A 15,643-nucleotide genomic window follows, 5' to 3' on the forward strand; every position below is an offset into this window, starting at 1 on the left:
AAACAATAAATTATTTTAAAAAAGACAGCACCCCACAAAAATTGCAAACAGCATGTACAAATTTCAGTATTCAAGACAACAACAGAAAAAAGTTCTCTCTGGTACTGACAGAAACACGCCATTGAAGCCATCAACTACCCTCCACAGTTTGTTCAATGGCAGCACCAACTGCCCCCTGGTTCTCAGGGTTTCTGGTTGAAAGCACCATCTGAGAGTAAACTGGTATGTTTTTATTGGCGGCTTGGTATTTCTTTTTGTAAACAGTAATGATGAGTAAACGTATTCAACTGGCTGTTCGGCAAGTATTAGCAGTAGTAGTAGCAAAAATGATCTTAAATAATGAAGGGTAAGTTGAAAACCAAAGTGAAACTGTGTCTTTTGTCCTGGCTTGCAGGAGTTTTGGTTATGGCTGAGGAGACGCAGGAGGGGAGCGCTGTCACCGGGAGGAGGAGGCCTGGTGAGACAGGAAGACACAATTAATTTACAAATTATTACATTCATGGTCTTTTCTGTTCAGGTCAGGAAGGAATACATGGTACAACTGCAGGCTATAGATCCCGCAGAAAAGAGCAAGAAAGCAGGAAACCAGCAGAACTGAGCAGAGGTACATGAGTGCTTACCAGGCTGAAGGAGTCGTACACGTTCATGAGCTCCTCTATGCGGTACTGCTCCAGCACCACTACGTTGGTCAGGTTGGGGCTACGCTGACGTGCGCAGTCCTCACAGTGAACCACATATGTCTTCCTGCTGTTGTTCTCACTTGTCACAAACAACAAATTGAACACCTCCACCTGTGATAGAGGAGAGAACAGGCAGAGAAACATTTAGGATGGTTGCAGGAAGGAATTATGTCAGCCGATGATGTTAAAAGAAAAGAATATATTATTTGAAAAACGTGTTACCCCGGGGCTATAAGATTCACAGTGGCAGATTTTATCCCTGGGTTTAGTTGCTGCAGTTAACCCCACAAACTTGGAGCTAGCCCACTTTGGACTGTGCCAGAATTTTATCAGTGTAAAAAGTCCTAGACAGGAGTATCAGTAGCATGGAAGCTAATCAATGTCCTGCTGTGGACAGGGTCAGCAGCAAAACATTCAAATGTCCACTATATTAAGAATATTTTCATCTTATTAACTTGCCGTCTAATTTAGGTGGCTAAAAAAAGTTTGCATCTGACCCTGTCCACAACAGTACATCAGTTGGCTTCCTTGACAAGTATTTCACTGCTGTACATGTCGATCTATTGAAATGACCATGAAAAAGTCGGTCAATAGGTACCTCATACAACCCCTGCAATTTGAGTTATCCCTTTAACATTATGGTCATTGTGGTGCTGTTGTCGTTTATACACTGTTATACTGAGTTGTTTCTAACTAAATTCTCCTTGATGATAAAGTTAAATCAACACTTCCACCTTTGTCAATGTAGGATCTGCTGCAACTGAGCGTATGCCTTATAGACACAGTGTTTCACAGTTCGAGTGATATAGCTACTCACGTCACACTCGTTGCAGTAGTAGGCGGGCTCGTCCTTGACCCGACTCTGATAGCAAAGCTTCTTGCCTTCAGCCACCAGTTGGTCCCGCAGGATCTGGATGTGCTTTATGGACTGCAGCAGGCAGTGTCTGGCAGAGACAGAAAGTAAAGAAGCCAATATTAACATTAAGTTGCCATCACAGTATGGTTAAAGTGTCCTGGTTTGCGTATGCTGTAGTGCAGCTGGCTTTTTTTTTTTTTTTTCAAAAGACACCTTTCAGTATATAGTATGCACTACAATTCAACAGCACTCATTGGGTTTAGATATGTCTTAACTAACAAACCGGCACTCACTTTATCATCTTGTAGGTGTCTGGGTCAGTGATCTTGACTGTGCGGGCCACGTTCCAGGACACATGAATCATGGGGACAATGGATTTGACCTTCTTTACTTCGTTCCACTCAAACCTCTCCAGGGCCAGCTGGTACTGGTAACCTGCACATAAACGTGAAACAAACACCGTCTTACAAAACATTCCTAATATTGTTGATGTTACGCGTATTTGACCACTAGATGGTGCACCGCTTACCACTGAGAGGTCCGACATTCCAGGCAATGTTGTTGCACCAGCCAACGGCCTGAACCCAGTGAACAGTTCCAGCGTTGATCCACACCAAGTCTCCAGGCCGCTGGATGAAGCGGTACACGGGGATGTTGGCATTGTAGAGGTCCTCTAACACTGGCCACCAGGACCCTGTCAGGTAGTCCACTCCATGCCTGAGGACACAAGAGGAAAAGGATGTTAGAGCTGTGTGTAGAAAGTTGTAGAGTTTAGTATCTTTGGACTCCTCAGATCTAATAAAGCTGAAAAGGTTCTAAATGATCCAAATACCTACAATATAAATATAATTTAATTATGCCAGATTGCATTTTCATTTTGTGTCTGTACTCACTTTTCACAGAAGTCGCTGATGGCTTGCCAGTAGTTCTCATGGACTGAGAACCACTCACAATCTCCAGGGCCGATGTTGATGTTCACCGAGCAAAAGTTATTGTTCTCCTGATGACCTGTTGAAAAAGGACAGAATATGCAAAGGCATTTAATTAAAAAATATAATTTAAAGGATCTTAATCCATGTAGCAATTTGTGTCGCATATTACTGTTTGACTAAATGTGTCCTCCACTCATTACAGACATAAGCAGTGTCTGTGTTCTTTACCTGGTGTTCGGCTCCCTGGAACCTTCATGTAGAGCTGGACAGTGTTCATGCCGAGGATGGTGTGTCCGACGTGGCTCAGCATGTTTCCACTGGATGCTACACGCATGAATGCCGGCAACTTCTGCAACTCCTGAAGCTGGGGCTTCCACCTGAGCACAGACAACACGTCAGAACTCTTAAGTAATGTATGAAGATTAACAGCATTGAGTACAAAGGAGCTTTTTCTGCAGTATTGATACATGACCACTAGAGGGCAATGCACATACTGGAGACCACCATGTTGTGCTACAGAGATCACTATTGTCTCAGTATGATATGTTGAAGTTACTCACCTCTTGGGATCTGAGAGGTCAATGTTGGTGCCAAATTTAATTATTTTCCCCACTGGTTTCTGGTCAGAACTGACAAAAAGAGAAACATTCAAAAATTACATAAAACTCCAAAACACTTGAATGTTTTAGTAATTGTTTTTCTTTTCTAATATTTTGTCATTACCTGCTACTTTCTTTAGAGGTATCCTTGCTGGGAGTATCAGAACTGTTGGATGGCTTCTTCTCCTTCTCATCATCTTCATCATCCTCCTCATCGCTGCCTTTCTCCTCCTAAAGACAGATGACAACATGTTTATCAGCTGAACTGCAGTACAGAGTGCAGAAATATGGAAGTTCTGGCTCTCCACCCAACATAATAAAGCATTCAAATGCTTTATTGTTACATGCGTGAATAAACAAGTTATCACTGAGTTGAAATTCTTTGTTCTCTTTCTGGTGCCATCAATTACTCTCTTTAAAAATATGCTAGAAACTAAGTTTAAAAAATGACCGAGGTGGGCAACATAATAATAGTTGTGCTAAAAACTGTATGAAACTGTGCAAAATAACAAATAAGCTGCATGTGTAATGCATATTGTTCAGTCATGTGCAAAATAAGAAGTATACAGTGAATAAGAATGGAGAAATGGAAGTAGAGCATATTTACCTGCAGACTCTCTTGGAAGCTGGAAGCCTGGTACTGGGCGTACTTGGCGATGGTGGTGTGGGAGCGGCTGCTCTCACAGGGCCACGTCTGACCCGTCCCACTGGGGTCCCAGTTCTCATCAGCAGGCTGCTGCACCTGGGTCCTAACCTCCACTGCCTGCTCGGCATTGGCTTCCACCAGAGACTTTGTAGAAAACAGCCCCAGGTCTAAAAACAATGAGAGGCAACATTTTGTAATTCAAAAGTATGTACCTAATTGTTTAGACTAGAGCAGCAGTGATGATGCAAATACATACTACATCTGTAACTAATGAGCCAAAATGTTGTGCAAGACTATTTCTATTAGCCAGATGCTTAGACTCACAAATAAAGTATCAGGATAGCTTACCATGAGTTTTGTAGCTAATTAAATTTAATGTCTTAACAGGCATTGTAAATGTGAACTTACTGAGTCGGAGAGATCCAGCCAAGCCTCTGATGACAGTAACAGGATTCTTGGGGTCTGTACAGAACTGCAGCAGCACAGGGGAGAAGGCGTCCCTCTTACTCTCCAACTACGAGGAAGAAAAATCACATTAGTACACAGCAACACTAACAGCATGAGTCTGTCTTCATGCGCAATGAATCACCACAAGAGGGCAGCACGTATGTTATCAATTGTCTTCAGTGTATACTACATACTCAGCCAACTATGTGGTTTTTTTTTTGTTTTAAAGGATATATAATTTGTGTATAATAATGGAAAATGTCTCCAATGATGAGGCCAAAGAAAGTTAGTGTATACAAGAAATGTAGTAACGTACATAGATGCTGGGTGTGGGAGGGTTGAGTTTCTCTCTAGGAATGGGTTCCTCTGTGGTCATGATGGGCTTGACAGAGAAGGCTGGGAGCAAGTAAGATTCCCTGAACTTCCCTTTCACTCTGGCTCCCCTAGAATAAAAAGAAGAGAACATGTTGAGAGATGCAAAGGTACAAAACATTGATTTCTATTACTGCTACAGTGTACGAGGGCTACCTGATGGATCATTTTTCTTTGCTCAGTACAATTATGCTGTGGTACTGTCGCCCCGTTACTACTCTAACCTCATTCTAAAACGCTCTCACAATATTCAAAGAAATGCATCAAAGGTCACTTAAACTGGGTAGTATGAAAAAACATTAAAATTTGTAAAATGTGAAATATCAGATAGAAAACTCTTCCTCGGCCAAGCACTTACTTGCAGGACCTGATGATTTCACTGGCAGAGTTCTTGATGCTGATTTCCTCCAGTGGGATCCTCCTTTCCTCCACCTCTGAGGCGATGAATGTCTCCCTGTCTCCGCTCTCCACTTTGATCAGGCGAATCTTCAGCTCCTTGGGTGGCCCGTCTGACAGTGCCTTCAATTTCATGAAGTCCGTTGAACCTAATGAAGAACCCGATGTAGAGCCCTTTTTGTGCTCAGAGGAAGATTCTGCATGCTCGCCTTCACTTGTGGAGCTGGCACCTGACGCCTCCTTACGTTTCTTTTTATCTGTGTCGTACTGACCCCGGTTCTTCTCGGACCCCTCCTTGCTCTGGAGGTTGAGGTCACCCAGAATTCTGCGGTCCTTCTTCTCTTTGTGGCTCTTGCCTTCCTTGTGCCGCTTGTGGCTCGAGCTGGAATGAGTGGAAGAAGACGATGATGATGAAGAGGAGAAAGCCATCTCCTCTCTCTTTTCTCTATGCTTCTTCTTCTCTTTCCGGTCTTCATGCTTCCTGCTGCTACTGTGGCTGTGACCGTGTTTCCTCTTCTTCTCTTTCTCCCTCTCTCGATCTCTGTCCCTGGTTCTGTCTTTCTCTCTGTGTTCCTTTACTTTCTCAGGTTTGTGTCTGTCCTCCACTTTGCCATGGCGGTCAGGTTTATCAAGGGAGTTCTTGGTAGGAACTGACTGTCGACTAAGGATGACCTCGCAGCTCTTGCCCAACTCTGCCAGAGAAGACTCAGAGATGGTTGTTAGAAGGTTCTCCTCCTTGACCAGCTTAATAGGATTTACAGTAGGAGCACTCTCCTTTTTGGTAGAGTTTATACTTTCCTCTGTTGTCTCTCCATCATCTCTCCAAACATCAGCATCCTCTATCTTTAGTTTCTTGTCCTCTAGCTGTGGAGAAGAGGACTTTAGAGGTGGGACAGCTGGACTGAAGGGTGGATTGGTTGAATCTGATGTAGGAGAACAACCTTGTTGCTGCTGGCGGCAGATGTCAGGACCCAGTGACAGTGAAGAGGAATATTTGACCCCAACCAGTGCTGATGGAGGGGGTCTTCCAAATGGCCCACCACGGTAAGCATATTTTTGGCTCTCCAGGACTGTTGCTAGGGACTTGAACATGCTATTTACACCTGTCTGGTGGAGGTGGGGTCTTTGGGGTGGTGGGGAACAAGATGGAGTCTCAGAATCCTCTTCATCATCCTCCTCATCAGCCTCACTTTTAGTCTGCTCGGGGAGTCCATAAAGTTTAGCCAGGTCACTGTGGCGGTAGTTGGTGTTCCCTACTCCTATTCCTGTGTCCACTGAATGTTTATGGACAGTCGGAGAGGGTTTAAGGTACTCTTCATCCTCCTCATTGAGAGAAGATGTTCGGCTGCAAGGGGATGCCAGAGAGCCTTGGCGGCTGAGCACAGGAGGGCTAGCATGCGGATTAGCGCCAAAGTCTTCCTGATTGGGCTGATGCTTCGTCGCAGGAATGAGGTCTGGCGCACACAGATAGCTCTTGATGGGTTGGACATTTGGAGTAAAGTTGTCCAGAAGACCTGTGGATGCAGTCTTTTCACTGTTATACATCTCCTCCTCCTTCTTGATAGATTCATCTAGCATGGCCATAATGTTAGCCAGACCATCGGGGAGCAGTGTGGACATCTCAGAGGGCTCTTCCTCAAACTGAGCACTGTCAGAATTTTCCAAAGTACTTCTTGTCACCGGCTTATTGAGGATTCCCCTCGTGGAGCTGGAAGTGGAGGAAAGAGGTGGAGGTGGAAGGTTTTCTCTTGGGAAAGCCTGATACAGTTTGGGCGGCTCTCTAAGTGCCAAGGTAGGGAGCGACTGTTGGCTGCTGTCTCTCTCCCTAGCCGAGTCTTTGGATTGGTTGGGTGCGGCTTGCATTGCCGGGGGCTTGTTGGGGTACAGCGACTGATTCATCCCTGAGGAATTATGGGTTGTTGATGAGGGACTGAAAGTCATTCCGCCATTGTTGCTCCACATCTCCCTCTGCCTCTGCTTCTCTCTTGCGTAGTCAGTCTGAGGTGTGAGAGGGGGCGGACGCAGTCTTTCTACAGGAGTTGTGGTGGCGGGTGTTTGGCCTGGTGGACATGGGAGCATGCCACCACGGCTCAGCCAAGGGTAAGGGGGAGAAGCCTGGGAGCTGGGGGGCAATGGACCTGAAGAAGGTGCAGCAACAGAAGACAGGCGAGGAGGGGGGGGTGTTGGGGAAGTGTTGCCAGAAAGCAGCCTCTCCAGATTTTCAATTGCAGTCTGCTCTTTGCCTTTCGCACTGCACAGTTCCTCCTCCCTCTTACGCTCCATCCTCTTCCTCTCCTCCTCCAACTCTTTTTGTTTTTTCTTCTCTTCCTCCTGCCTCTCCAACTCTCTCTTCTTTCTCTCCTGCTCCTCTCTCTTCTTCCTCTCCTCCTCTTGTCTCTCCCACTCTCTCTTCTTCCTCTCCCGCTCCTTCCTCTCCCATTCTCTCTTTTTCCTCTCCTCTTCCTGCCTCTCCCACTCTCGCTTTTTCCTCTCCTCATCCAGCCTCTCTGCTTCTCTCCTCCTCCGCTCCTCTTCTTGCCTCCTCTTTCTCTCCTGCTCTTGCCTCTCCCATTCTTGCCGTCTCCTCTCCTCCTCCTGTCTCTCCAGTTCTCTCTTTTTCCTCTCCTCCTCCTTCTTCTTCTCCAGCTCTTTCCTCTTCCTCTCCTCGTCCTGTTTCTGTCTCAGCTCCCATTGTTTCTTCAGGCGCTCTTCTTCCCTCAGTTTCCTCTCCTGCTCCTCTCTGTCCCTCTTCTTCCTCTCTTCAGCTTGCATGTGGCCCTCCAGCTCTGCGTCAAGCTTGTCTAGAGCCTCTTCGATGGACGGAGGGACAGAGGTTGGAGCTGGTGGACGAATCTGGGGCTGAGAGTAGGCCCGTGTGGAGGCAGATTCTGGCTGATGGTGCAGTCTGGAGGACAGGACTGGATTGGATGGCTGAGGAGCTGGGCAGTATTCAGTAGGAGAGCTGGAAGGAGGATTTGAAACTCTGCTTGTAATTACGCTGTCCCCTGCCCTCTGTGGCCCTGAGGAGAACAAAGACGACGATGAGGAAAATGCGGGAGGTTGCTCCACTTCAGCCTGAGCGTAGTATGATGTCTTCTTCATAGGCTGGGACTTGACTCCCTGGTTGGCAGTGGCAGTTTGGCCTCTCTGACATCTTGGCTGCAGTAGAGCATCCAGCTGAGAGCTGGGGCTAGTGACACCACCGGTGGAGGTCTGGGCTACTGCCTCTGTTCCTCTCCGCCAACTGCCATTACTGCTGCCGTTGTTCACAGGGCAGCCAGCAGGGGGTGATGTGGTTAGCGAGGAGACACCAGCCATAGTAACACGTCTAGAGCTGCCGCTGTAGTTGCCGATGGAGCAGGAGGCCTGTGATATGGGAATATTGGGGGTGATGACAGGTGTTCGGGTGGAGTTGGTTGGGGGCAGAGGAGGGCTGACATGATGGTGATGCTGGGAGGGACCTGGAACCCGACTATCCACGACCTGATTGTGGCTCTGCTGGCGCTGAGGTAGCAGTCCTGGAGGCCTGTAGATTCCCGACTCCTGAAGAGACACATATGAAACAATTTTCAATTCATTTAGTAATTATCACTACCTTAACAACTGCAGATGGCTTAACAGTTGAATTGATAACTGAGAATCAGTATGGATTTAGAACAAATGAGCTGCTGCATGAATGACTTATACTCACCAGGGAGTGACTGCTGGGTCTGCTCTGGTATCTCCAGGCCTCATGGGGCCCACTTTGCTGTTGCTGAGGTACTGAGGTGCTGCTGGCAGGAGGAGGAGGTGGAGGTGGGGGACCCTGGTGCCCCAGCCCTGGATGAGGCTGGAAGTGGCTGTAAGGCACACTACTACTGCTGCTGCTGCTGCTGCTGCTGTTGTTGTTGTTGCTGGTTGCAGGAGGGTTTGCTGGTGACGACTGGACACGTAGGTGTTGATCTCTGTCTCCCCTGGTTGGGGTAGATGCAGTGTGAGAGGTAGCTTGGCTGCCACCTTGGCCCCCGATGAGAGGGCCTCTCTGGTTGTGGGGACCATGAGGCTCCATGGCCTGGCAGGGCGGAGGTAGCCCCAGTTTGGAGCTGGGGCTGGGGTAGGAGGAGTGAGGGGACTGCTGGTTTACAGCCTGAGGTTGGAATGTGTCTTTCTGGAGCTGAGGCGCACATCCCTGGTTGTAGCTTCCCGGAGAGGAATTTGGTAGAGGGGAGAGGTCTGAAGGGGTGGAAGAGGCAGGAGAAGACTTTTGGGTGTAGCTGCCCATTCCTTGTTTGTTGGTTTCCTGTTAAACAATACAGAATGAGCAACAATGCAACAGAGAATGAGTTATATGAAAGATATTTACAGGGCAGCAATACAAATAATTCAGAACATTTTTGGAGATGGATTTGACTGTAATATCTCAGCTCATCTACTGGTGCAAGACAAATCAGCAAGAAAACAGACCAAATCTCTAACCAAGACTGCCTGGCTCGACAGTGACAGTAAAATATTAATTTTCCCATTAAATTTAATCAGGGTTGCACAGTAATATCACCAAGTCACCAGCCAATTAACTTTTGGGACAACATATAATTTTAAAGCCTTGCTACTTGCAATGATTGCTCAGCATCGTGCAAGCAGGGGCCAAATCATATTCCTTCAACCTATATCTGCATCTGCCAGTGGACCATCACAATACGAGTGGGCAAAAAAATGTTAATTCCACTACAGGAGAGACTTGAAGTTCTCTGGAATATGATGGATGAAAATATACTCAGATATCTGCATCTGCAATCAGCCAAAGTGAGTTGGAGTGTAATATGTCTGATCGGATGATATTTTCTTACTGTTCGGACCTGGAACTCCTGTGATGGGGGATTCTTGCGGTCAGAGGTTTGGGGCTGCCAGGGAGTGCTGTTGTTCTTGTGAAGGGGGTTCCAGAAGGCAGGTTTAGGAGGGAGGTGGTGGACTGACGACTGGTGCTGAGATAGCAAAGACTGGCCAGGGAAACGCTGCAGCCCAGGGTGGGATACCTGCAGAGGGAGCGAGACATTACATCATTTCTCATTCAAACATCAAACTAATAAAATGAAACAAATATCTAAAACTAAGGGTAGAAAACGCCTCGCAGTGTAGCTAGTTTGGTATTAAAAATGAATTTGTTTGTGTCTTATACCTGATCTGAACTCTTTTTCCTCTTGCTGGGGCTGGGACAGTCCTCAGACGCTGGGCGAGAGGACGGGTGCAGTGATGGCGGAGGAGTGTGCTGGATTACAGAGTGCTCTCCCAAAGGAGGGCCCGGTCTCTTCAGCTGACCTCCTAGCATCTTCCCTGGGTAGCCCCTCTGCTGTGAACAGAAAAATCAAAGGATCAGTGTTGTGGCTGATGATGACAAGCAGTGCAACTGCTTCAAAAACATTCCTCTGCTGAAACATTCAGCCAGAGCTCAGTGACAGAGGCTTTATGTCTCTCATCTATCTCGCCGCAGCAAAACTGACAGCCAGAATAGGGAGAGTTATGTCTCTATATGGATGATGAAATATGATCATAGCCAATTACAGAGCTCCTACCTGGTGCACCTGAGCCCACATCTCATCTCCCAGCAATGGTGGACCCCGGGGAACATGCTGCTCCTGAGGACCCCCAAACTAAAACAAACAGTGACAACAACACAAACAGTCAACAGAGTCATTTTTTCATCTATGAAAACTATTTGGACAGGATTAACTCATGAACGTGGCTTGAAATTAAGTGCTTCCTCGTTACTCACCTTTAGCAGTTGGTTTGGTCTGCTGGGGGGATGATGGGGGTTGGGGGGAGGTCCGCCGCTGCCTGCATAGCCTCCGTTATGGAGACGAAGTGAGTGCTCATTGGGCAACGGCACAGCGGGATGTCCTTGAGGAGGGAGGTGGGATTCATACAGCTGACCTAGTTGCTCCCATGCTCTGTGGGGAGGTGGAGGATGAAGATGATGGGGAGGAGGTCTGTACTGCTCCCTCTGCAGGCCTGGTAACATTGGCTGTGGGAGCTCAAGCTTCTCGCCTCCACGCATGGGCCTGCACAACCAAAAAACGACAAAAGGGTTAAAAAATATTACAAAACAAAGAAAAATGGCACTACAAGCTTCCTGTAAATGAATGAAGCCTCTGCTTTCTACATTTAGTTTAACCTCTGAAGATTTTATGCATGTCTCACCCATTACTAAAGAATTTATTGGGATGGTTCAGTCCGCCCATAGGACCAGGAGGTAGATGGGAAAAGGGTTGGTGTTGGTTTATTCCAGGCGAACACCTGATAAAGGAACAGAAACGGCACACACACTACAGTCAGATGACATTTCTCAGCCGTTTTTACACCAAGGTTGTTAAGCAGATTAAAGCCTTTACTTCAGCTCTGCTGTAAAAACTCAACCGCTCTAATTACAGGTTAAACCTGATGGATTTAACTTTAACAAAGAGGTCTGTAAAAGTTGGTGTGTTATGTGTTGTCATGGCTACAGACCTGGCAGGTGGCTGCCAGGCGCGGCCGCCCACGGGAGCCCATGGTCCCCGGTTGAGTCCGTCCAGAGGGAAGGAATCCCGTGTGCCACGCCCGCCAAACTGCTCTACTGCGTGATGCATCCAGCCTGCAGATGTTAGGAATACAGTCGTTTATGTTTATTCACATGTTTACATACAGAAAGAACCCATATGGACTGAGAGGATGATGAAGTTATAAACTATAATTCATTGTGTATTTGTTTTAAAATGTCATAATTACCTAAAGCTTTTCATCAAATATCGTTACAAATATAAAATATAGTCACTTTATGTGACACTGTTTAAAAGGGCCATTATCTTTTTAATATTATGGCATCTATGGTGGATTTGTGGCAGACTTGTCATTATGCAACAAACACCAGGGTTGGACAGATTGCCTTAAAAATCTGTTGCACTACAATTACTAGTTAGTCCATCAAAATTATAGGCTTTAGCTGAGGGACTTTGACTCAGAAATGTAATTACTTTTACATGTTCTTATCTTTTATCTAACTTAAATAGAGCAGTTTACAGATGATTACTTTAAATGACATTATTTAATTTAAACTTATTTTCGTGTGCATTGCCACTAATGTTAAAAATGTTGGTACTTCAGTAGTTTTTCAAGCCCACATGTTTAAATGTGTAACACAATTCTAACACTTGATAGATACATTGATACTTTCTAAATGCTCATTCAAGACCTCATTTCAGATTTTCCTTCCTGACCTTTGGCTTGCAGCATAGCAAAATCAGACAGTTCAGAGACTTTTACTGTACTTTTCTGTAAAAATTAAAAAATAAATATTTTTCTGTACCTAAGACTTTTTTCCCTGTGGTATCAAAAGATGCCTCTATATGACCCACATACCCAAACAAGACCATTGGCGAGAACATTGGTAATGTCCACAGCCAGGTTTGATTCTTAGTGAAATCAGATGAAATGTGAAAGTGTTCACAGCCAAAGTTACAGTGAGTAGTATGTTAGCCAGTTAAAAAGAAGAAAGAGGAGATTTTCATTTAGACAATTTTATTTTTAACATTGTATTTTGTGGTTGTTACAGAGGAAGCATTGCCGTTTTTGTCCACAGGGGCCTCCAAAAACAACACAATACGTTCCTTGTAGTAGCTTTAAAAATAACACTATTTATTTGAAATGTCATACTTTAATTTGAACACATTTCTTTATGTATAGTCACATAATGCTGTGAACTGCTGGTACTAACTTATATAAGGTAATGTAAAAGCCTCATGAAGTACACATCATAGACTCACAGCTCAATGTTTGTGATTAAAGTGAATGAGAGGGTCTATACTCACCAAACTAGCTGTGTCTGTGAAGCCCTCCACTGCAGCACAGAGAGGGCCTCACTCCAACACTGAGAATATCTGTACTGTCCGACTCCTCTGACTTTAGCACCGAGAACCCAAAAGCCAATTGGCTGCAGAGAGACAGAGAGGAGAACAGGAGAGCCACTATGAGAACAGGCGAGACAGGGACGGACACACTGAAAAGTCAATAAATGCCAGTGGGCTCTTTATTATATAGGCTAGCTGGTGTGTGTGTGTGTGTGTGTGTGTGTGTGTGTGTGTGTGTGTGAGAGTTGGACAGCTTGCCAGCAGAGAGGGGAGGGTGGAAGTAGAATATAGGACAGGGGAGTGCGACAGTGTGTCTGCAGAGGCAACCTGAATTAAACCTTTTATTTACATCTACTTCTCACCACTAAAATTTCATCAGATTCTGCTTTAGTTAGGACATTCTTCCTTAGGTTAACTTAAATGATCTTAAAGTTTAAAATCATGATGGATGCCTTTGTCTGTAGCCGGCTGCTATGAGTCAGTAGGCCTGTAGGCGGCGCCAGTCAGCCAGTCGGTGCAGAACAGGATTATTACTGAGGCCCAGATGGCTCAGTGGGGAGCTCACCTATGAGGACAGACCTGGGGTTACTGTAATCCTTACCATGGGCCTCCTGATAACAAGAGACAGAGGGAAAGACTAAGAGTGAGAGGCCTTGGTCACATGCCAAGTGTGTGTGAGTGTGTGTGCGTGTGGTGTTGGAAGCAATGCCAAGTGTGCAAGCTGCATGGTCGTGTCAGGCTTGTGCTGATTTAGTGCATGTGAGGGAGAATAGTGTGCTCTCTTAAGTGGATGATTGTGTGTGTGTGCTGCAGCAGCACTCTGAAGGATGTGTGTGTATGAAGTGTGTGTGTGTGTGTGTGCCCGGTGGATACACTAAGGTTTAATCTCATTACGGCAGGCGTGATGGAGAGGGAGAGGGGGGCAGCAGCGACAGACGGTCTGAGCAGGATGGAAAGATAGATTAAGGAGAAAAGATGGAGATGGAGGAGAGGGAAGGGATGGAGGGAGGTGGAGTGGAGTGGAGAGTAGGAATGGTGCCATGAAAACGCCCACACACCTTCCCACACACACATACGCTGAGACGACACAAAGGAAAGCAGTTGAGGGGGAAAACGCATAAAAGAAACAGATAACTCGCTCCCCTCCCTGCTTTCTGAATACACAAACACACACACACACACATACACACAATACAAAAGACAGGAGGTGTCATGATACAAAGAAGTCTGTGTTTCAAAGTACCTTGATTCAAAAAAGACAACAAAAAAGATCCCTGAGAAAACCTGAGCGGGATGTATTCACACCTACACATCCACCACCGGTTTAAAACTAATGCTAACAAACACACTCTTGTACTGAAGATGTAACAGATACAGTCAATTCAAATCCAAACTTTGTCATATCTAAATAATTTGAAAATGTAAATATCCCACCTCATTCTCCTGATCACTTCACCCTCTCACTGTAGCTATAATATGAAATGTTTCTACATTAAAATGTCTATAAATGCTGTATGTTTTGTTGAGTTGTGTACTTAACTTGGATAAATTACAGATTTCACTGGACTAGAACGTTGTTGGAAACATTTAGGATAATGCAATGGTGTGTTTTCTGCCAGCCCTTGCTAGCTAGATGCTATGACTTCTGGGAAAACACAGGATACATCATACAGAAGTTGCCCACCTGACTGAAATGTGAAAAATTGTGATGTTTTATCCACAACTCAAAGAAATTCAGTTGACAATTCAGAGCTAAAGAAAACAGAGAATATTCATATCTGAGAAGCTGAAATCAGGTAATTGGGACATTTAATTTTTTTAATTACTTGTAACATTTAATTATCAAAATAGTTGGTGATTCATTTAATAGACGATTAATAATTGATTAAGCGTTGCAGCTCTAGTATATTTGATTTCTGTCACATTGGGAGTGACTTGCAGCTCCAAATGTTTCAGGCACGTAATGATAACATTTTGAAGTACGTGACAAGTAATGTATAAAGGATGAGTTAGAGCGTAGACACACACACAGGTTATGATTCATTTTTCTTGCTCAGCAGCACAGCACTCTTCCAACAGTTTTCCAAAATTAGCTCTGGTCATACGCAGTCCTTCCTCCCACCAGTTCCTCTTCTCTTCCCTTCCTCCTCCCACCAACTCTGGATCTCTCCGTCTCTATTTAAAGCCCAGCAGGGGATATTTCAATCGCTGTACACTTTTAGCTTGTCAGGAGTGGTGCTATGCAGTGTCACATACTCACACCACCCTCGCTATATCTGCCCCTGTGCCGCACAGGGATCATCCTCCACCAGGCTGTGCTGCTATGTAAAGATAGGCAAACTGTCAAGACAAACTGAAGCAGACACACACTCATGCTGAGCATACCTTTTAGAGTAGCACCAAGTTATTGATTCACAGTTGTGTTAAGTCTCAGCTTCGGCTGCCTATCATCTCTCTGGGGTCTCCTCAACCCTGAAAAACAGAGAAGAAAAAAAAACCCAGTCATGTCAAGCTGTCATGAAAGCAACATGAAGCAACACTAAACACATGATACTCAGAGTTATGATCAAAACTGTCATGAACCTAAAGCCTCGATATGATTCAGGGCTGAGGGTGGTCTTTGCTTTCACTATGAAATAACAACGTCTTCTGTCCTGCTGCGTCTGTTTTCTGACTTTCCAGGCAGCAGATCGTCATCACTCTCACCCCTCCTGACTTCTGTGACGACGCCTGGTTTCAGAGCAGTGTGGAAAACTCGAAGGTGGCTCTGAGGCGAAGGGAGGCCGACACAATGGGAGCGAGAGGGGGGGGCTCTCTCTTTCTCTTCTCGCACAGACACAATGGTGAGACTGACGGTGC

At 45.6% G+C, this 15,643-nt stretch overlaps 1 protein-coding gene across 2 annotated transcripts in view; it reads right to left on the reverse strand.

Moving 5' to 3' along the window:
• The window catches only part of kdm6ba (lysine (K)-specific demethylase 6B, a), a 16,453-nt gene extending 1,197 nt beyond the window's left edge, over nt 1-15,256 (reverse strand). The window contains exons 1-22 of one of the 2 annotated variants that reach the window (XM_084713199.1): nt 15,170-15,256; nt 12,746-12,867; nt 11,409-11,532; nt 11,103-11,198; nt 10,678-10,963; nt 10,478-10,555; nt 10,084-10,254; nt 9,764-9,940; nt 8,620-9,207; nt 4,891-8,471; nt 4,477-4,603; nt 4,122-4,227; nt 3,675-3,880; nt 3,192-3,298; nt 3,029-3,097; nt 2,697-2,845; nt 2,430-2,544; nt 2,066-2,253; nt 1,830-1,971; nt 1,498-1,624; nt 621-791; nt 1-454 (exon numbers count right to left, since the gene is read on the reverse strand). The exon at nt 1-454 is cut by the window's left edge and continues 1,197 nt beyond it. In XM_084713199.1, coding sequence (XP_084569325.1) covers nt 437-454; nt 621-791; nt 1,498-1,624; nt 1,830-1,971; nt 2,066-2,253; nt 2,430-2,544; nt 2,697-2,845; nt 3,029-3,097; nt 3,192-3,298; nt 3,675-3,880; nt 4,122-4,227; nt 4,477-4,603; nt 4,891-8,471; nt 8,620-9,207; nt 9,764-9,940; nt 10,084-10,254; nt 10,478-10,555; nt 10,678-10,963; nt 11,103-11,198; nt 11,409-11,527 — 6,621 coding nt within the window. In that variant the 5' untranslated portion in view covers nt 11,528-11,532; nt 12,746-12,867; nt 15,170-15,256 and the 3' untranslated portion in view covers nt 1-436. Of the gene's footprint in view, nt 455-620; nt 792-1,497; nt 1,625-1,829; nt 1,972-2,065; nt 2,254-2,429; nt 2,545-2,696; nt 2,846-3,028; nt 3,098-3,191; nt 3,299-3,674; nt 3,881-4,121; nt 4,228-4,476; nt 4,604-4,890; nt 8,472-8,619; nt 9,208-9,754; nt 9,941-10,083; nt 10,255-10,477; nt 10,556-10,677; nt 10,964-11,102; nt 11,199-11,408; nt 11,533-12,745; nt 12,868-15,169 lie in introns of both variants that reach the window. The other variant, XM_084713197.1, reaches the window with a different exon arrangement.
• Nucleotides 15,257-15,643: the final 387 nt, after the last annotated feature.

The sequence above is a fragment of the Lutjanus erythropterus genome, chromosome 23, assembly GCF_056507025.1.
Source record: "Lutjanus erythropterus isolate fLutEry1 chromosome 23, fLutEry1.hap2, whole genome shotgun sequence".
Classification (NCBI taxonomy): Eukaryota; Metazoa; Chordata; class Actinopteri; order Lutjaniformes; family Lutjanidae; genus Lutjanus; species Lutjanus erythropterus.